Genomic DNA, 20,813 nt, shown 5'->3' on the forward strand with positions numbered 1-20,813 from the left:
GCCTGCGGAGGGGTGACCGGCGCGAGATCTGAGTTAGGATTCGATTCGGGGTCCGATAGCACCGGCGAGGGAGCCATGGCGTCGTCCGGGCCGCTGGTGCCGACGCTGCTGCTGCTGCTCGTGCTGCTGGCGGGCGCGGCGCGGGCCGGCCTCCACTTCCGCCCGGGCCGCGGCTGCTACCGGCCTCTGCGGGGGGACCGGCTCACCCAACTGGGGCGCAGGTCGGGGCGGCTGGTGGGGGGGCTGCCCATCTCCCGGGGCTGCGCGCGCTCTGCCGCCTGGGGAACCCTGCCGCCTCCTTGGGTGCCAGCAACCAGGGCGCCCTGCCTCCCTTGACCTCTGCGGGTCAGGGCCAGCCCCTAGGCTTTGGGAGCGCTTTCTTTCACTTGTGCGGAGTTGGACGGGCCTCACCCGTGCTGGAAGCAGGCCAGACTCACCGACCTGCATTTGGGGCGTTGCTGGCCAGAGCAGTCTTGTTCCTGCATTGGGGGTGGGGGTAGGGGCCAGCTTCAGAGTCTGAGAGGGCGGGGATCTCCCGGTGTGAGATGGGTCGCCCCCATTCCCTCTCACCCTTCCACTGGGGAAGATGTCGGGGCCCCCCACCCCCACCCCTGGAGAGGGGAGAGGTGCCCAGCGCTGATTCTGTTGGTGGTGTCTGTTCCCAGGACGTACCCCCGGCCTCATGAGTACCTGTCCCCGTCGGATCTCCCCAAGAGCTGGGACTGGCGCAACGTGAATGGGGTCAACTACGCCAGTGTCACCAGAAACCAGCACATCCCCCAGTACTGCGGCTCCTGCTGGGCGCATGGCAGCACCAGTGCCATGGCGGGTAGGTCAAGGGCCAGCGAGGCCCATCCAGCTGCGCTTCCTGTCAGCATGGGTCCCGGGGATTCAACCTGGGATGGGGAGGGGGGGTGTCTGTGTCAGGCCTCGGGGAGCGGATCTGGGGCCTTGTGCATGCCCAGCGTTCACAGAACTGAAGCCCCAGGACCCTTATCTGTCTCAAAGCTTGTGACCTGGGCCACTGGGGCCCAAACCACAGACTCACCCAACCCCCTGCTGGAGTTGGGCATGTGAATGTAATGCTGCTTTTCAGGGTAGTTAATATTTGAAATGAATGCTTGACCCAGGCTGGGGCTATTGAGAAAGGCCAGCTTTCTTCTCATCTGGACCTTAGCCACCTGGCCACAGTGAGGGCTGGAAGGCTTGAGGCCTGGAAGGAGGGGACATCAGAGGTTCACATCACTTGAGCAGGCTGCTGGGCCTGCCTGGGAGGGTGGGTTGCAGACTTCACACCAGCCTGGGTCTTCTGGCAACCCAGATGTTCCACAGTAGAATCTATGAAACTCCTGCCCTGAGGCTCTGTGCTAGGCAGACTGACCACACTGTGGCTACTGCCTCTGGCCAACGTTCCATGTATCACTGAAGTTCCTGACTGCCCTGTGATTGCTCCCACTTTGTAGATGAGGAAACCAAGGCTCCTGGCTGAGCGGTCAGGAGACTAGGCCTTTGTGTGAGCGTGAGTGACAGCCGGGACCTGAGCCCAGAAGCTGGGCTGCCTTGAGGGTGAAGAGTTGGGTGGAGGGGTGGGATCTGGACCCCAGGGTCCACCACTGTAGCAGGGGCACCTGGTGGGTCTCCGAGGTGGCCCTGCCCCATCTCTCCTGGGGGCTGGATGGTACTTCTGACTCTTCAGGAAGGAGGAGGGAAGGGGTTGGTAGGCTGAGCCCCATTTTTAGCTGGGGAGGCCCCCGCTGACTGGAATGGAGATGGACAGGGCCCCCTGGAGAATGTGGAGCCAGAGGCTTAATCAAGGAGCTACTGGGAGACGTCTGGGCTGGGCAAGCAGGCAGGGTGTGGGCGGCCTTGAGCTCAAAGCTCATGGCAAAGGCCTGGCAAGAATGGCGCTCACTGGCCTAGAGGAACTGAGAGGGCCTTTGTGGCGGGGGCCTGAGGGTGTGGTAGGGGAAGCTGAAAAGGTCACCAGGGGCCCTGCGCCCAGGGGAGGGGCCTGGCAGAAGCCTGAGGGATCTCAGGAGGGATTTACAAGCCAAAGTTTGTATCTATAAAGGAACACGGTGCCTGGAAGGGCTGTCTGGTCCATTGACCTTTCCCTGATCAGAGGTCAACCCTCCACTGACCGGAGTGGACCCTCCTGGGCAGACAAACAATGGCTTCCCCCTCCTGACCCTCAAACGTACTCCCTAGCAGCGGACATCCTCTTCCTCTTTCGCTGAGAAAAGAGAAGCCCCCAAAAGGGGACTTCCAGTGTGCTGGCCCAGCTGCCACCTACCACAGCTGGTCATAGTTCGCCTGCCCTCCCCATCCCTGTGTGTCTAGCATCTGAGCCCCTGGACGAGGCCACCCCTGCCAATGCCCACCCCTGCCCATCGCTGAACCCCACTCTGCCTCCAGCTGCTACCCCACTTCTGGGCTCTCAGAGGTGCCTGCAGCCCCCACTTCTTCTCTTACCTCCTCAAACACCTCCAGCCGCACCTCCAGCTCCTTGCCAAGGTTTCCAGCCTGGGGCCGCCATGGGCAGGCCAGGTGGTCGCCGCCTGGCCTCGCCCTGCCTGATTGTGCTTGATCCGTGACCCCCAACCCCAGTGCTTTCCTGGCCTTCAGTCACAGTGGACCCCTGATCTCTGCCTCCCTGGCCCCCATCCTCCTAACTTAACTTCTGAACGTTGGGTCCCCAGGACCCTAGATCTGGACTTGGCCTTCACGTCCACCTGATGCTCTCCCTGTCACTTGGACGCCTGACACCTCAAACCTCACCTGCTTCTCCTTTTCACCACCACCCTCACCCCCAAACCTGTTCTTCCCCAGCCTCCTGATCACTCCAGGAGAACGCCTTCCTTCCCTCACTCTGGCTGAAGTCCAGAAGCACGCCAGCCACCTGCTTTTTACCTTCAGACAATCAGGCCATAGGGCTGGGCTCTCCCTTCAAGGTATATCGAGGATTCTGCTGGAACTGGGCCCTGGCCTCGCTGCTGGAGCTGCCTGACTGGTCCACCTGCTGCTCCCCTGCCGCCCCACCTCAGAAACAGCTCCGACCCAGGCTGTCCTAGGCCCCTTTCTGTCCTGCTTGAAACTATTTTAAGACTTCAGGCAGTTTAGTCAAAACCCTGACTTGCCTGCAGACCCTATGTTAGCTGACTCCTTATTTGGTATTGGGACCCAATTTGGATGTCAAGAGCTGAAGAACGGGAGGGTGCCCTCAGGCCTGGCCCTTGCCCCCTCCCATGGGTGCCCCCCACTGTCTGTCTGTACCCCCATCCTCTCCCCTCTTTTCCTGGCAGCACTGCATCTACTGCTGCCGTGGCCCATCTCCCCAACCACAGGAAGCTCACAGGGTGGGAGCTTTGTTTTGCTCACTGAACAGGGCCTGGCGCACAGCAGGTGACGAGGCGGCCGTGGATGAGTGGGGAAGATGTGGGGTGGAAAGGGGAAGTGCCGAGGGCAACCCTCCAGGGGTGGGTCAGGTGCAGACTGGTTGGGAAACAGCAGTGGGGGTGAAGGGGGCCCTCATCCCACCTCCAGGCCTTGCCCAGCGTGCGGCCAGGGTGGAGAACCTCCGCGTTCATGGCAAGGGGGCTTCCAGGGTGAGGCTGCAATCAGTAAAACCTCAGTGAGTTCATTTAGGCAGCTGGTATTTACTGAGCAGGCTTCCCAGGTGATGCAGTGGTAAAGAACCCACCTGCCAGTGCAGCAGACACAAGGGACGTAGGTTCGATCCCTGGGTCAGGAAGATCACCTGGAGTAGGAAATGGCAACCCACTCCAGTATTCTTGCCTGGAGAATTCTGTGGACAGAGGAGCCTGGCGGGCTACAGTCCATGGGGTCGCAAAGAGTCGGACACGACTAAACGCATTTATTTACTGAGCACCAACAATGTGCCAGGCAGCTTAGGAACTACGCTATGCCAGCACTGCAGGATGGAGATGGTCCATTAACAAGGGGACTAAGGGGTAGGGCTAATGGCTGAAATGATGTCAGCTGGAGGGCCATCAAGGCTGGGGAGGGATTATGAGGGTTGAGAGCAGATGGCTGTGGGAGGCTGCTGAGAAGGGGCTTGGGGAGACCTGTGGTGGGGAGGGGTTGGCCACACAGGGCTCTGTAGAGGTGTCTGCAGTAGGGCCCTGGGGGAGTGTGGCCCAGGCACTGGGGAAAGAGCTGGGACACTGCTGGTAACTGGCTGTGGGTTCCAGGAGGTCGAGGGCAGGTTACAGGGGCGGATGTAGAGGCCTGTGGGCCCAGAGCCTGGGAGGTGACCCCAGCGATGTAGGGGGGCATGGGACTGTGGGAGGGAAGGAAGGAAGCGCCTGGAGGGGGCTGCTGGGGGGTGGAGGACCTGGCTGCTTGCTCACTGTAATCAGGGAAAGAATAGGCTTGGTGAGTTCCGACTTGGAGGTGGGATCTCAAGATGTGGGCCGGCGTGGATGGTTGTGGGATCATCACCTCAGGAGGTGGCAAGTGAGGTGGCCAGCTAGGGTAGGACTGGCTGGGGGACCCCAGGACTCTGCGTGTGCAAGGAAAGGGGCATGGCCACCCTCAGCTGCCTGTGGGGTGTATGGGCCTAGGCGCGTGGGGAATGAGAGGGGTCACCCCACCGGCCCCTGGTTTGGACTCCCCAGTGCCCTAGAGGGGGCTGGTCACTAGCAGCCTTCAGGCAGGATACCCCTGGAGCTGTCCTGGTAGTTGGCGGTGGGGGTCGGCATCAGTGCTGAGGGGGGCATGAGGAGAGAGAGCAGAGGCCCCGCGGGAGGAGGGGAGCGTGCTGTGGAGCGGGATGCAGGGGGCCCCCCCAGAACAGCAGGAAAGGGGGTGGGCGCCGACCCATGCGGCTGTTGCCCCTGCAGACCGGATCAACATCAAGAGGAAGGGGGCGTGGCCGTCCACACTGCTGTCGGTGCAGCACGTGATCGACTGCGGCGACGCGGGCTCTTGTGAGGGGGGCAATGACCTGCCGGTGTGGGAGTACGCTCACCGGCATGGCATCCCCGACGAGACCTGCAACAACTACCAGGCCAAGGACCAAGGTAGGCGCCGCCCACCCCACGCACATGGGCGCACGCACGCCTCCCTCTTCCCAGGGCAGGGATGGTCCAGAGCCCAGGCCCACGCACTTCTCAGGTCCTGTGGCCGGCCCTGGGGGAGGATGGGATGGAGCCCCCTGGGTGGGGCTGGGGGATCAGGAAATGGGGGCCTGGTGTCCTTGTTGAGAAAGGACTTGGGGCGGGGTTCTCCAGCCTGCACGTACCGTGGCCAGGCCAGGCCCTGGTGTTTGGATCTGGCATTTTAGTGGTTTCACAGCCTTTGTAAGGGGAACGTGGGTCTAGGGAAGAGTGTTTCCAGGAGCCGGGTGGGGAGAGCCAGCAGGCAGCAGGAGGGCCTGGCCTGAATCACAACCCTGGGCCGAGGGCACTGCATGGACCAGAGGACACAAGCTGGCCTGCTTGTGCCTCCAGTCCCTGGAGCTGGCACGTTCCTTTCAACCTGCTCCCCTTGGAAACCAAAGGAGAGAAAGAGTCCAAACCCCAGACCCACAGTGGGTAGTTTTAAGTGTCCTGTCTGAGCTCCCTCGTAACCAGAGCACAGAGCTGGGGCCAACTCAAAAGGCCTTCTGAGACAGGAAAGGGGAGGATGGGGATGAACAGGGGCCCAGGGAGGGTACTTTTCTGCCACCCCCAACCCCATCTATAAAACGTGTGCTCCCACCCCTGAGCCTTCTGAAGGCGCCATCCCACGCCCACGGGTGCCCCCACCTTGCCTCCCAGCCATACTCCCAGCCAGAAAGCATCCCCCCAAACTGGTTGAGTGAGTCTTGTTGAAGCGGTAGATGCCACAGGGGTCAGAGGATCAGGGAGAGGTGCCCAGGGTGAAAAGGAGAAGGGGGGCCCCTGAGGGCTCAGAATTGGGGACCCAGGTGGTCTTGCGGCCTCTTGGGGCCACGCTCTGCCCAGAGCTGGTCATGTCCGTCCTCAACCAGGCCCTCGAGCCCACCTAGAACAATAGGGCCAGATGGAATTCACCGGCCCCTGGTTGTTTGCAGTGTGTTGCCTTTGTGTTAGCAAATGTGGCCACAGATCCACCATGTTTCAGGGTGTCCTGGGCATTTGGTGTCCAAGGGGTGAATTAAACCAACAGTTTAATCCTCAAAAGAGTTTACTGTCCTGGGGGGAGGAATCTGGACAGACATGAAAATTATGGCAGAAATAGGTAACATGAAAGCAGTAAAGAGGGGGCTGCGGGCTCGAGACGGTGTGGAATCTTCCAGATCTAACAGCTGCACTTTGTTTTGAACCCTAATTCTTGATGCCTCCTCAAATGAAGAAAATGCTTACTTTCCCCCTAGATGTGTTGACCTATTCACTAGCCAACAATATAATCTTATTAAAAGACTGCTCCCCTTGGAAATCAAAGGAAATTACTAAAAATTATTAAAAATTAAGAATTTAATTACCCTCTATTCTCAGCTATAGGGTATTATGCAAAGGCCTTTCTCCTGGCTTTCAGGAGAAGTCGAGCTTTGGAGCGCCTACTTTGTGCTAATTAGTGTTGTCTTTTTGCTGAGAGCTGGGGAAGGAATGGTTATCCTTACTCCTGTAGCTGAAGGAAGAGGGTAATTAAACACCTGAGCATAAGGTGATTTATGTTATTAGCTAGTGGATGGAGCACTCAGCTAGAAAAGTGAAGACTGGGGTCTGGGCGCGCTGCTCTGTTTGCGTGTTAACGAGGAAAAGGTCTCACGCTGCCTCTCCGTGCGGTCCCCAGAGTGTGACAAGTTTAACCAGTGTGGGACGTGCACTGAATTCAAAGAGTGCCACGTCATCCAGAACTACACCCTCTGGAAGGTCGGTGACTACGGCTCCCTTTCGGGGAGGGAGAAGATGATGGCGGAAATCTACGCCAATGGCCCCATCAGGTATGGAGCTGAGACCCCTGCCCTAGTTGGGCGCGCAGGCTTCAGGTCGAGGAGACCCAAGTCATTTTCATCCCTTTTCTTCTGGCCAACTTGACCCACAAGGCTAGAAACAGCTGCCATGGGAGTTTTCTCAAAATTAAGCTCAGGGCTCTCCCACTGGCTCAGTGGTAATGAACCTGCCTGTCAATGCAGGAGACATGGGTTTGATCCTTGGGCTGGGAGGATCCCCTGGAGAAGGAAATGGCAACCCATTCCAGTGTTCTTGCCTGAAAATCCCATGGACAGAGGAGCCTGGCGGGCTACAGTCCACGGGGTCACAAAAGAGCCTGACACAACTTAGCGGCTAATCAAAAGTAAAGCTCAACAGTCTGTGTGCCCCTGGTAGGATTATTGGGAAGGGGGCACACGTGTGTGGGAAGGTCCCAGGGCACGGCCCATGCTGTGGGGCTGCCAGTAGAGCAACCATAGGGGGGACGCCAGGTGAGTAACAACAGAAGTTTGGACAGAACCATCAGGTGTGAATTATGTGATTTGTTCCTAACCGTGGTGAACAGTGGCTGCCGAAAGTATGCATTCTCTAAAAGTGCGCATTCTCTCCCTGCTTGCTCTCAGCTGTGGCATAATGGCAACTGAAAAGATGTCTAACTACACTGGTGGCATCTACTCCGAATACAACAACCAGGCCTACATAAACCACATCGTCTCTGTGGCCGGGTGGGGTGTCAGCGATGGCATGGAGTACTGGATTGTCCGGAACTCGTGGGGAGAACCATGGGTAAGACAAATCTACTGGGACTGCTCTCACCTGGATGGTTTTGGGGGTTTGTAGCTGAGAACTGCAGCCCTGAGCAGTGGGGCTTCAGGCTCCAGATGTGGGGCTGGGGGGATTCTGTACTGCGTGGTGGGGGCAGGGGGCTTGTTCTGGGCATCTCAGTGTGTTCAGCAGCCTCTCTGGCCCTTACTCATTTGATGCCAGATGCTCCTTCTTTTCCCAGCTGTGACCACCACAGCATCCCCACACATCTCATGGGGGTGGGGAAGACCCTGGCTGAGGAGCCCTGCTTTAAACGTTTCCATTTAGCTTGCTTTATTCCTTTACAACCATCTCATGCTTTCTCTTGTTATATTTTCTGGTCTTCTAAGTAATAACCACAGTTTCCTCAAAAATACCTTTTTTTAAAAAAATTTTGGCTGTGCTGGATCTCTGTTACTGCACGGGCTTTCTCTAGTTGCAGTGAGCAGGGGGTACTCTTCATTGCAGTGACTTTTTCTTTTGGAACCCGGGTTCTGGGCACTCGGGCTTTACCGTAGTTGTGGCGCGTGGGCTCCGTAGTTGTAGCTCCCAGGCTCTAGAGCTGACTCAGTAGTTCTGGCACACAGACCTAGTTGCTTTTCAGTGTATGCAATCTTCCCAGACCAGGAATTGAACCTGCATCCCCTTCATTGGCAGGGGATCTGCTCTACCACCAGGGAAGTTCAAAACACTATTTGAGTTGGGTTAAAAAACCCAGGGGAGTTAACAACAACTGCCAGAATTTTCATTTCTGAGATCTCATGTTGATTACAGCTTCAGACACTAATTCATTATGATGAAATCCAGGGAAGATGATTTATGTCAAAGTGATGAAACGTCAGTACTTTTTATTCAGTGACTATAAAGGGGAGGTGTTAATAGGTAGCCCAGACATCTGGCTCACGAGAGTCAACATTTTAGCTACATTAATTAGCTCTTGGTATACAGACCCACATACCCTTTGTGTTAAGAATTAACCAAGTTTAAATATTTCACGAAAGTGCTATCTGAATGGGGGTCCTAGGAAAGGGGAGGGGCAGCTAAGCGGGTGCCTTGGACACTGCAGGTTCCCTGAGCGCAAGGTGGATTGAAGAGGGAGGAGAGGGTCTGTCTGCTAGGTAGGAGATGCAAGGTGTGGGGGGGTCCCCAGTCCTCACGCATAGTCCCACTCCTCACAGGGCGAGCACGGCTGGATGCGGATTGTGACCAGCACCTACAAAGGTGGGGAGGGCGCCCATTACAACCTGGCCATCGAGGAGAGCTGCACATTTGGGGACCCCATCGTTTAAGGCAGAGCAGCTCTTACAGAAAGGATCTCGGGAGCCGGAACCAGAGGGGATCCCATTGTCACAGGCACCGGGGTGGCGCTGCCATGCTTTGAAGGAACTGGGGGTTGACGTTCACATGATGTGACAGCCAGTGATGGCCCTGAGCACCGAGGACAGGCACGGTGGAAATGACAGAGGGGCGAGCTGGGGAGTGGCGTGCTCCACGCCTGCACTGGATGGCTTCCTGCCACCAGAGCCTGGAGAAGCAGGATCCGAGGGGCAGTGAACAATGTGACCTCCGTAACAGATGACTTGGCAGCTGTGGTCTGGGAGGAAAAACAGCTCGCACTCACCACCAGTTCCTTTGTCACCTTGAAACCAATGGGGCGCACGGGGGAGATGGCAATTTCGAGTTGCCCAACTGATGAATAAAATGCACACTTCACACCAGAACTGAATCTGAGTGCTTTATTTACACATAAGAACGACATGACATCAGGATCCACACCTTCCCACCACAGAAAAGCTTTCATATTTCTTGGGAAATAAAAGTAATCATAATAATATGAACTAACCAATCAGATCTTGTGCAAAAACAAAAATCAACTTTGAAAACAGTTCATCTGAGTGTCTCAGTCTCTGAATTCTACCACCCCAGGGCTGACGGCTGGCTACATCCTAAGGGGTCTTGGGAGCCCAGTCCACTACCAGGGGAAGTGACGCTAGACGGGATCCAGGGGGCAGTCCTGGACTTACAAGGAGAGGGCCCATTCCCAAGTTTTCCCCTTATACTGCTAACATTTTCCTTTACAAAGAAGTCCTTCACCTCCTCCCATCAGAGCCCATTTCCAAGACGCTGACAGGGCCTCTTCAACAACAGCTTCTGCAAAGGGTTATTCCACAGAGGTCTCCCCGAGGGCCCGGCTCCACTCTGGGGATGCTCTGAATCAGTTCACCAGGATGAAGTTAGACTTGCAGTGAGCTGTAACAACAGAAGGGACCTGGGTTAGAAACAAGAGGGAAACGATGACATCAAAACTGCAGCCCAGAGATGCTCACGCCAGCCTTACCTATGAACTCTGTCACGGGGTCATGTTCACCTTCGGTTTTAATGGTGCCAGCAATGCTATCATTTTCCAGGATGGGGAGGAAAAGCTGCACAAAGTCAGAGGTGTAGGGGGGCGCAATGACATCCAGCACCTGTAAGGAGCACACCCTGTGAGCTGGTCAGATGGCAGCAGTGCGGAGGGACCCTCACCCCTGTCCCCACTCCCACCCTCTTCTTCCTGGAGACCATCCCAAACTCCAACATGAAGATGGTCAGGGGTCATAAAGGTATAACAGCTCCTGCAGATAGGAGGTGCCTGATAGACAAGCATCCAAATCACTGTCGTCACCATGACTATTGTTGGGTGCAAGGTGACAACATCAAGCCCACAGAGCACTGCCAGGACACTGACCTCAGTCACAAAGTGGCGAATGAGGGAAATGTCAGTGTCCAGCTTCTCCAGACACTTGCGGATGTAACTGACCACGGGAAGCACGTAGCCCCGGCTCAGCAGGTGCACCATCCTGTCCAGGAGTGTCTTCTTCAACTCAAGCTGCGGGTGTGGGGTGACAAGTTTGAGAAGGGCCGTCTCCCCGCTGCCCAGCTCACCCCAGGCCACCACTCACCTGCTCCATCACGTCCAGCTGCGAGTGCTCTGTCTCGAAGAGCTTCACCAGCAGCTGGAGGACCTGGGGATGCAGGAGCTGATGGCAGGTGCTAATCTACAGAGAGGCCAGAGGGAGCCACCCTGAGCCACATGGCCGCGGCTCTGGGCTCCCCATAGGCCTCAGGGGAGCGCCTCCAAACACGGCTCGTGGCGGAAGACAGTGGTTCCCGGGGCCAGTCAACTTCTGTCCCATTTCCTCATCCTCTCAAGAACACTTGATAGAAACTGCGAAGTCTACAGAGTCAACGAAACTAGTTTCTTAAAAGGAAACTCCTCATTTGGAGAGAAATAACTAGCTTTGAAAAGACTGTCTTCTGAAGGCACGGAACAGACACGTGGGAGGTGAGGACGCAGAGCTGCTCCGAGCACCTCGCAGCCCCTACCTCATCCAGCAGCGCCAGGTGCACCGGGGTGTGGTCGGTCTGCAGCTGGAAGTACCTCGGCTCCGACACAGTCCAGTCCACCCACTTCAGCACCCCCATGGCCACCACTGGAAACCTACCAGGAAACAAGGCAGAATGCAAACACCAAAACCAAACACCTCAGTCCAGCCTATCACTTCACTCTTCGACGTGCTCTGCCAGGGAGATGCCATAAGTGCAGAGTCTGATGCGAGCGGCACCTCTCAGACTCGGGTGCCAGAACCCGAAACCCATGCTCTGCTGACTTTAGACTAACTTCGCTGGTTTAGAAGAAAGCCATTATTGCAGCACTCTGAGAGCTTTGTGGACTGGGATGAAGCAAGCTCTCAGTCTCTAGTACAAATTAACAGACGAAAATTCACATGCCTAAAAGGAGAGCTGTGAGTGCTCATAGAACTGGCATAGCACACATCTGTCCAGGCAAAACTCTGTTGGTCTAACTTTTACTTTCAACAGATCCTCTTCTTCAAGTCAATTTTTGTAATTCTGGTTGGTCTTCCTTCTTCTTAGTCTAATTTGTGAACAGATTTCTGGCAGGTAAATATCTGAAAATTACTCATGCTGCTAAAACAAAGTTCTCTCTATGTATTTACAGAAAAGAAAACAAATTAAATGAATAAGTACCTCAATCTTTTGTGATATATTTTGAGTTGTTAATATGAAAATTCAAACCAGCTCCTCCCCAAATAATTACATCTAGAACCTTCATCTGCTCACCGGATACACTGATAGAGGGTGCTCAGCTCAGCCACAAGCTCCGACGCCCCCTTGTTCTCGTTGCAACACAGGTTGTGAACAGTCTCAACAGCTTTTGACGTGGACTTCAGCTCGTCTTTATTGATGCTGACACGCTTGTTCTGAAAACACAGCAAGTTGGTAAATCCTGATGGCATCCGTGTCCTTGAAGTTGGGGTAACCCAAGACTCCACCCTTCCCTCTGCAAACCCGTCTCTGAAGTCAAGGGTCCCTGTCACACAGCAAACACACACTGCAGACCAGGGGCACCTGTGTCTGTCGGTGTCTTAGGGAATCAGTTTCATTTCTTTAGTCACACTTCAGATTACAGTTTGAATTAGTATCACAGATGCGATACACATTTCCTTAAGACACTGAGCACTTTGGCTGTTTTATGCAGAAACACCAGAAAAGACATTTCAGACACTAGTTGGGCCTGTGACTCTCTACAGCCAAAATCCACACATAACACCAAACAGAGGTGGTTCATGTCTCCCTAAAGCCCGTGTGCTCTCAGCATAGACACTACCTTCTTCCAGGTCTCCACCACGCTCGCTGCATAGGCCAAAATGTGGATATACTTGTGCTTGTGGTCCTGGTTGATCCTGGCCCCGGGTTTAAAGAGTGACTGCATAAACAGATCTAGGAAGGCGGGTACCCGGATCTGAAAAGAAACACAACTCAGTGAAAGGAGAGCAGGAACGAGAAGGGGGTGAGTCCACACACGCCCACGCAGGAGTGCCAGCTCAGGTCCTTTGCCGAGAGTGCTCCAGGGGGCTTGAGGACCGAGGACGTGATAAGGAAGGACCAGGGAGAGGACAGCAACATTTCAACAGGCATGTGCGCTCCCTAACTTGAAAGAACTAAGAGGAGCACCAACATTCCAAAAGAATATACTTCCAGTTGGCATTGAGGGTGTCTCACCTTATGGTTAAAATGAAAGGCCACTCACGAGTTCAACAGGGGGCGGGTCCATGCTTGTAAACATCTTGAACAGGACTGTGATGTCGGCCGGGTTCAGGGCTCCCTTGGACAGCATGGCCCCAAGGGCCTGGCACGCCCGGGGGTAGGAGGCAGCTGTGCCCAGTGCCAGTGTGATTTGACTGGCGTCGTGGCCTCTTGATGAAACAATATCATATATCCCATCATCGATAAGGTGGCTCCCTGCCCAGCCCTCTCCTGCCTTCTCTCCCTCCCGCCTTTCACATTTATGCTTTGAATTGTTGGAGTCTCTTTGTTTTTTCATATTTCTCTCATCCACTGGTATTTTTTTACCTACTGACCCATGAAAACATTTGGAGCTAACTGGGAAAGAAGGATCCAGTGCAGCTTACGAGCTTCCTAAAAGGAACCATGCACTTTTCAGTATCTTAAGACTCCATGAGTAGAAAATAAAGCTAATTAGTAAAAATAAACTTTTATTAGTTAATAAAGCTAATAATTCTGTTCCGTAAAAGATGGACCACAATCTAACAATCGGACTACTGAAGAATTGTTTCAAGACTACTGTCATTTGCTACTGATGAATCCCAATATATTGGGAATAAATAAATTCATAAATACAGTGAATTAAACTGTAAGCAAATCCTTTACAAAACATTCATCAAAGCAAAACTTCAGAACGCAAGCTCTCTTTCCCAGCTCTATGGATAAGAGGAAGTTATATCAAAACAGGAGGACCTAGGGTCTTCAGTTGTGGACACTGGGCAATGGTGTGGGGTGAGAGAGCAGAGACAGTGCCTCTCACCTCTCCTGGGCAAAGCGCTGAACCTCTTGTGCAATCCTGCGCACAGCCGAGCCCCCCTGCTCCTCCTGGGCCAGCACAGACATCAGGGCCTGTGCGAACAGGTACGTGTGCTCCCCGTGACACACCATCTTCTACAGAATGGAGAGAAGAGCGTGTTTGGGCTTTGTGACCACAGCAACAGCAAAGGCAGATGGGAGTCAGATGCCAAAAGTTCAGCACCTTCTGGGGAGGTGACCTCTGATCCAGACATTCTCCACAGTAAAGAACATTTTGCTTCTGAAAACACATGACCTCAAATGGCCCACTTCTAATCTGAGCCACATAAAGAACTTACTGCAAACTCAGGGAGATTTTTTTCAAGGTTTTCTTCTCCTCCATCCAAAATTGTAGCTAGAGAAGTACGGAGCACTCTAGAAAACACCTCCAGCTGCTGGCAGGCTGTGGACACACTGGTGATCTCCCCTTGGTATCCTGCGTCAGAAATAAGCTACAACACGGAAATAAGAAGCCAAACACACGAGCCATGCTCACAGGTCCACAGGAAGGTGGCTGACGGCGGGGTCTGGGGTGAGAAGGGACATGCACTGGTTTTGGGTCTCAAACTTTTACTCGGGTGCCCATTTCACCACTAACTAGGCTGGTGGCCCCAGCCAACTCCCCACCCCTAACCCGTGACACTTAATCTGTGAGACAGAGGAGACTGACCAGACATTCGTAAAGGCTCCTCTCAGAACACATTGGGTTCTCTAATACGTTCCTGCCAAACTCTAAAACACAGTCCACGTCAACCCCAAAACACATATTCTGTGCTTTTCTTTCTCAACATTTAACAAGACTTACTAAAGTGAAGCAATGAAGACCTTTACCAAAAAAGCACATAGGACCTTTTCAGAGGGAACAGACCACCAACCAACCAACTCAAAGTGACCCTCATTCATAAGTAGTTTTATCTTTTCTCTGACTCCAGGATCCTTCCTACCTTAACAGTGAAGTTAAGCATCAAACAGTCTGGGTGGGCTTCAGCCAGCTTGTAAAAAAGGTCTCTCCAGGTGGTGTGTGCAATCATTTGTTCAAGCCAAGCAGGGGTCTGACAACAAACAAACAGCAAGGTAAGAGGCCTGGCTCTAGCTTAAGATTACATTGTGCCAACAATCACAGAGGAGTCCCTGGGCTCCTGGCTTCCGCTGCGGTGTCCTGTGCAGGAGGAAGCAGGCCCAGGGCTGGTGAGGTCATATGGGGCCGAGTGGTAGAGCCAGGGGATGCCCTCCACTCCCCCCACCCCGATTTTTAGACGCTCCAGCCTCCTGCACCCCAAGCAGGGGCATTTAGCAGGCAATTCAAAAGCTGGGCCTCCCAGCCTGACTTCAGCCCCCAGCTCTCTCATGACTGGCATGCCAGGTGCCGGTGGGCATGCGGAGCCAGCAACGTGCGCCAGGAGCTGGGGTAGAGGGGGGGACATTCCTCACCTCTCCTTCTTCAGTAAAGATAGAGTCTGCTTTGCGGGGGTCGAAATGTTTGATCAGTAAACTCTTCAGGTGATTTTCCACAGTTTCCTGAACCTGCACTGGCTCAACACCTGGAAGAGAATGAAAGCAACAAGATAGAAAATGGCTACTTCTCAGTTCGTGTTACTTCAGAGAAAGTAGATCAAAAGTCCATGTGCAAATTATGTATTATAAAACTGCTTCTAACCACTTAGGATTTGGAGTTTCTTATTAAAATTAATATTACACATATTTAACATATTGGTAAGACCCCAAAAGGAGACCAGGGTGTAACAGACACGGATGCTTGTTTACGTGTAAAGCACGGTGACGTCTTCTGAGGCTTGCAGGGAACAAGGACAGACTGCCAAAACAGACAGGGAGGATGACAGAATAGCCCCCACAGCAGAACAGATGCCGGCCAAGAGGCACTCCTATGTGATCACCATGACAGCAGCAGGTCAACTTGCTTCTGGGCAGCACTTACCCCACCATGTCATCCCTACTCAAAGGAGCCGATTTCCAGTAAGGCCCTACTTTGATCGTATTGGCTAAAAGCAATAATCATACCTGGTCCTCACTTACCCATCATCCACTGCTCGCTATAATAGACTTCTTAAAAATGACACATTGAACATACACCCTTTAATTCTACAACATGGCAGGAAACAGCTCAATGAGAATTACATTCGCAAGCTCTCTGTAAACCTCAATTATTGAATCAAGCAGATGAAAATGGGTAAGAAGTTCAATTCTTACTTAGAGAAGTCTTTATTTATTTAAATTTATTTATTTGTTGCACTGAATCTTAGTTATAACACATGACATGTTTTGTTGAGGCATGTGGATCTAGTTCCTGGACGAAGAATTGAACCCAGGTCCTCTGCACTGGGAGCATGGAATCTTACCCACTGGACCACCAGGGAAGTCCCTCTTACTTATAGAAGTCTTAAAACCAGAAAAAGAAACAAAAGCTTTCCAATTTATCAGCATTAAAATGATCCATATTTGCAGCAACATGAATGGACCTAGAGACTCGTCTACTGAGCGAACTAAGTCAGAGAGACAAGTATCATATGAAAAATAAATGATACAAATGAACTTATTTACAAAGCAGACTCACAGACTTGAGAGAATGGGAAGGGTGGGAGAAGGGACAGTTAGGGAGTTTGGGATCAACATGTACACACTGTTATATTTAAAATGGATAACCAACAAGGACCTACTGTACAGCACAGGGAACTCTGCTCAATATTATGTAACAACCTAAATGGGAAAAAATTTGAAAAAGATACATGTATAGGTATAACTGAATCTGCTGTACACCTGAAAACAACAGAACATTGTTAATCAACTATACTCCAATATAAAATAAAGTTTAAAAAAGAAATGATCCAGTTGGAAAGATGGGGGCGGGGAACAGGCAGGCCCTAGGCCCCCCACAAAGCACCTGTCTGGATGAGCCACTCGGCCAGGAGGTTGACAGTCTGCGCCACAGCCGTGTAGTTCTCTGACAGGAGCTGGATAACGTTTTCTGGAGATCCTCCTGCCTGAAAATACCTAGAAAAGTGACAGACAAGCTGTGGCACTTGAATGGACGCAGAGGGCATGCGGACAGACAGCGACCGCAGAGGGAGGAGGAAGACAGGTTGTTCATGCTTTTAAAGTGGGGGCCCCTGGAAGCCTTCCACTCATGCATCATGTCCCTCTGACTTTACATGTCATCTTTGGGTCTGTTATGCAGCTTTCTCTTCCCAACGCAGCCAGACTTTCTCACGTACCTCTTCAAAGTGTTAAAGATGGACGGCTCCATTATATAATCCCGGGTAGAAAATTTATGTAGGCACTCCTGCTGGACCTCGGCGTCGTCTTCTCCCTCTCCATAGTCATCCTCCTGTGGTTGGCAGAAACAGCCAGGTTATTCTTTCATTACCACAGACACCCTGAAATTTCACCTTAAGACCATGTAACGCTGTCCACGTCAAGCATTCCACATTTATCATTTCATTTGACTTTTGAGTAACAAGTGACCAAGAGAACGGAATTGAGAATCATAACCAAGTGGGCCTGCAGCATGACTCCACGCTTGCGTAACGTGTACGGTGGTCACAGAAGTTACTGCATCTCATAGAGGACACCTCATCCAGCACCTGCTTCTCTTTTCCTGAACAAAGGTAAGAGCAGTGCCCTTACCAATGGGCTGCTGTGAGATCCCACGACCTGATTTCTGGAAAAGCCATGCCTAGTACCTGACATTTAGTAAGAGTTCAGCATATTTCAGCTACGATTACTGTCTTCACTATTACTCTCTCTTATGTGCCACGGAAAGCTTCACAACAAAGACTGATGAAGCAGTTCTTGAAGACACAAGCCACCCATTTGCTGTTTGGACTTTAGTCCCCGTTCTGCACAGAAGTTACCTTAGGCCAGTCACTGAATCTAAGGGCAAAGCAGGATGAGGATGTGGAGGCGATGGACTCAATGACCCCAAGGTCTGTCCAGCTTTAACACTGTCATACCAACAAGCAGATGCTCTTTGAACATTCACTCTGTACTGAGCACTGTACTTGTCACTAGGAAAATTAAGAAAATGAAAGACAACAGACAGTTTTTTTCTGCTGAAGGAGTTTACAAACTAGTAGGAGAGACCAACCTCAGTGCAACTGACCCTTACGCACTGCGGTAAGAGATGGGCCAGGGATCAGCAAACTGGTGACTTTCTCTCCCTACTCCACAAAGTCATGGTTAGAGTGAACGTGAAATGAACATCTAGTCCACCCCTCCATCGTGGGAGCCTAGCGGGGCCAGATCAGGATTGTGCTTCAAGTTTCCAAAAAGTCGCCTCCCTCGTCTATGGGGTCTAGGCTTGGCTCTGCTATTCAAAACAGCATAAACCCTCAATTTACAAAATGAGGGCACTGACGGGACAGCCCCCAGACATGCCCCAGGTGTATCACTATGACTGGAAGGCTTAATGTGACAAATACTAGGGCATTTTGAACAAATGCTTGAACCACCCACCACTGAACTGACTGATACCCTACGTGTCTCTCTTCTGGATCTCCTTGGTGGTCCAGCATCTGCTACAGTGGTGATGGAGACAAAGGATGTAGGTAGGATCCCCTTCCTTCATGTATTACTTTCCTGACTATGGGCAGGACCAGGTCCTCCTGTCTCACTTCATTTACAAAATGAGCAGAGTAATACCCAACTCAGTATCTTGTCTGTGGAATGAGATAATGCATGAAAGCATCTGACCAGCCCAGATTTTCGGTTAGCTAAATCTGACTCTATCCTTCCACTCTAAGCCTCCAACACCATGGAGTGAGCCAACACTCGAATCTTGGAGTGTCACTCCCTGCTCCAACTCTTGAACAAGTCATGCTTTTCAGCAGCTCTCAAAGGCCCTTTAGAACCCACTGCTTCCACCAGACAACTAAGCACACAGGCCTCCTTTCAGGTCCTGGAAAACAGTGCCCACCTTTGCACCCTGCACCCTGGCTTCGATGATCTTCCCATGCCCCACCTGCCTCTTTCAAGGGAGAACATGCCGCTGCAGGCTTTTTTCCTTCAAAACATAACTTCGATTGTCCCCCACACACCTAACCTTGACTCCTGTTCAAAGGTAGGTTCCACCCTAGAAACTAGCACAACACTGTAAAAAAAACTAGACCACCCCCCCCCCCCCGCCCCCGCCCCCGCCGCATTAAAAGTTACTTCAGTTGTGTCTGACTCTTTGTAACCCTGTGGACTGTAGCCCCTAGGCTCCTCTGTCCATGGGATTACCCAAGCAAGAATACTGGACTGGGTAGCCATACCCTCCTCCAGGGAATCTTCCAGACCCAGGGATCCAATCTGCATCTCCTGCATTGCAGGCAGATTCTTTACCGTTGACCCACCATGGAAGCAACTATACTCCAATAAAGATTAAATAAACAGATAAATAAAAGGCAGGTTCCTCGCTTCCTGCCCTCTAAACCGCTTTCCAGTGCCCAAGGGAGGAGCCTGAGAAGCTGGGATTCAAACATCACTTCTGGAGGGTCTTCGGATCAGAATCAGGTCAGGGTCCCCTGACAGAGCGAGAGCGCCCAGTTTGGGACCTGCAACCCTGACTTCAGAAGAGAAGCTTGTGACCAGCCCCTCACCATCCACAGCAAACTTTTGAAGGTCAAGGATAGACAATCCTTTTGTCGTTACTTAGGCCAAGGACAGTCTGAATCAGCCAGAACGCCGAGTGTGGTTTTCAAACAGTAAAGCACGTGTGAGAAAGTCCAAAGTTGCACTTTTCCCCACTCCTGACTCTGAGTTGGATTTTTTTTTTTTTTTTTAAGTACGACTACTTTTTAAACTGTCTGAGCCCCATCCTTCACTTTGGAGCTTGTGTCCGCCCCGCCCCGGGGGCTAAGAATTCCTAGGACCCGCCTCCGAGGCCGCCCCACGGTGGTCCGAGGGCCAGCTCGGGTGACGACTCGGGGGCGGCGCCCGTGCCTGTCCCTGCGGGGACCAGGTCATCGCCCCGCGCCCCCGCCCCCCAGAGGCCGCGCGGTGGGTCCCGGCGGCGGCAACAAGAGGGGCGGGCTCGAGGCAGGGGCGAAGCGCGCGGCGGGAGGGGGCGGGGCGGGCTGTGCTTGGATCACGCGGCGGGGGCAGGGGCGGCCAGCCGGGGTCGGTGACCAACATTCCTCGTCGGGGGCGCCCGGTGCCCCCCTCACCTGGCCGCCTTCCGCCTCGTCGCCCCACTCGGCCGCGTTCCCGAAGTAGTCCTCGTCCATGATGGCGCCCGGCGCGGCCCCCGCCATCCTCTCTCGCGAGCGCGCGCGAAAACACTGAGCATGCGCACAGTGGACCGGCGAGCGCACGCGCGGCCCCGAGGCCCCGCCCCCTACGGACGCGCGCCTCGTCCCCAGGCGGGAAGCGCAGGGTCCCGGCGAAGAGGAGGGGCCAGGTGGAGGGGCGTGGTCGGAGCGAAGGGGCGGGGCGCAGAGGGCGGCCTATAAGCTGCAGAAGGAACCGCTGGAGTTGATCCCCCAAGGCAACCTGGCTGGGCTCCAGGGATGTTGGCTCCAGATAGGTAAAAGTTTCAAACTAGACTCATACAGGGCCTGGTTTCTGGTCCCATGTCTTTCTCACCAGGACTTTTGGTCCTCTGAGCATCACTTTCCTCACGTGACCCCTGGGCTCAAGAGAAGGGCAACAATGGTTTATGATATCACTTATATGTGGAATCTAAAATAATGATACAAATGGACTTACTTACAAGGCAGAAATAGACTCACAGACATAAAATATAAACATGGGGAAAGGGAGGGAACAAATTAGGAGTTTGGGATTAACATACACATTCGGTTCAGTTCAGTTCAGTTCAGTCTCTCAGTCATGTCCGACTCTGCAACCCCATGGACTGCAGCACACCAGGCTTCCCTGTCCATCACCAACTCCTGGAGTTCGCTCAGACTCATGTCCATCGAGTCGACGATGCCATCCAACCATCTCATCCTCCGTCATCCCCTTCTCCTCCCACTTTCAGTCTTTCCCAGCATCAGGGTCTTTTCCAATGAGTGAAGCTGAAGTGCCTTTGGAAAATGATCTGATTAGTCTGCTGCAAGTCACACGCCCACAGCAGAGTGATGGGTATCAGGGTCTTTTCCAATGAGTCACCTCTTCACATGAGATGGCCAAAGAATTGGAGGTTCAGCTTCAACATCAGTCCTTCCAATGAAC

At 53.1% G+C, this 20,813-nt stretch overlaps 2 protein-coding genes across 2 annotated transcripts; one reads left to right on the top strand and one right to left on the bottom strand.

Moving 5' to 3' along the window:
* Positions 1–4: 4 nt before the first annotated feature.
* CTSZ (cathepsin Z) lies at positions 5–9,442 on the top strand. Its single transcript, XM_015099797.4, has 6 exons — positions 5–221; positions 666–829; positions 4,863–5,042; positions 6,778–6,928; positions 7,541–7,703; positions 8,900–9,442. The coding sequence occupies exons 1-6, from the start codon at positions 76–78 to the stop codon at positions 9,008–9,010; spliced, it is 915 nt and encodes a 304-aa protein (XP_014955283.2). The 5' UTR covers positions 5–75; the 3' UTR covers positions 9,011–9,442.
* Position 9,443: 1 nt separating this feature from the next.
* On the bottom strand, positions 9,444–19,920 carry NELFCD (negative elongation factor complex member C/D). Its single transcript, XM_015099796.3, has 15 exons — positions 19,805–19,920; positions 16,874–16,986; positions 16,543–16,652; positions 15,075–15,184; positions 14,588–14,695; positions 13,943–14,095; positions 13,609–13,739; positions 12,814–12,979; positions 12,391–12,525; positions 11,844–11,983; positions 11,088–11,202; positions 10,664–10,759; positions 10,450–10,590; positions 10,060–10,189; positions 9,444–9,971 (listed from the first exon to the last, which is right to left on the bottom strand). Exons 1-15 carry the CDS (start codon positions 19,889–19,891, stop codon positions 9,937–9,939), a joined length of 1,770 nt encoding a protein of 589 aa, XP_014955282.1. The 5' UTR covers positions 19,892–19,920; the 3' UTR covers positions 9,444–9,936.
* Positions 19,921–20,813: the final 893 nt, after the last annotated feature.

Source organism: Ovis aries, chromosome 13, assembly GCF_016772045.2.
Source record: "Ovis aries strain OAR_USU_Benz2616 breed Rambouillet chromosome 13, ARS-UI_Ramb_v3.0, whole genome shotgun sequence".
Classification (NCBI taxonomy): domain Eukaryota; kingdom Metazoa; phylum Chordata; class Mammalia; order Artiodactyla; family Bovidae; genus Ovis; species Ovis aries.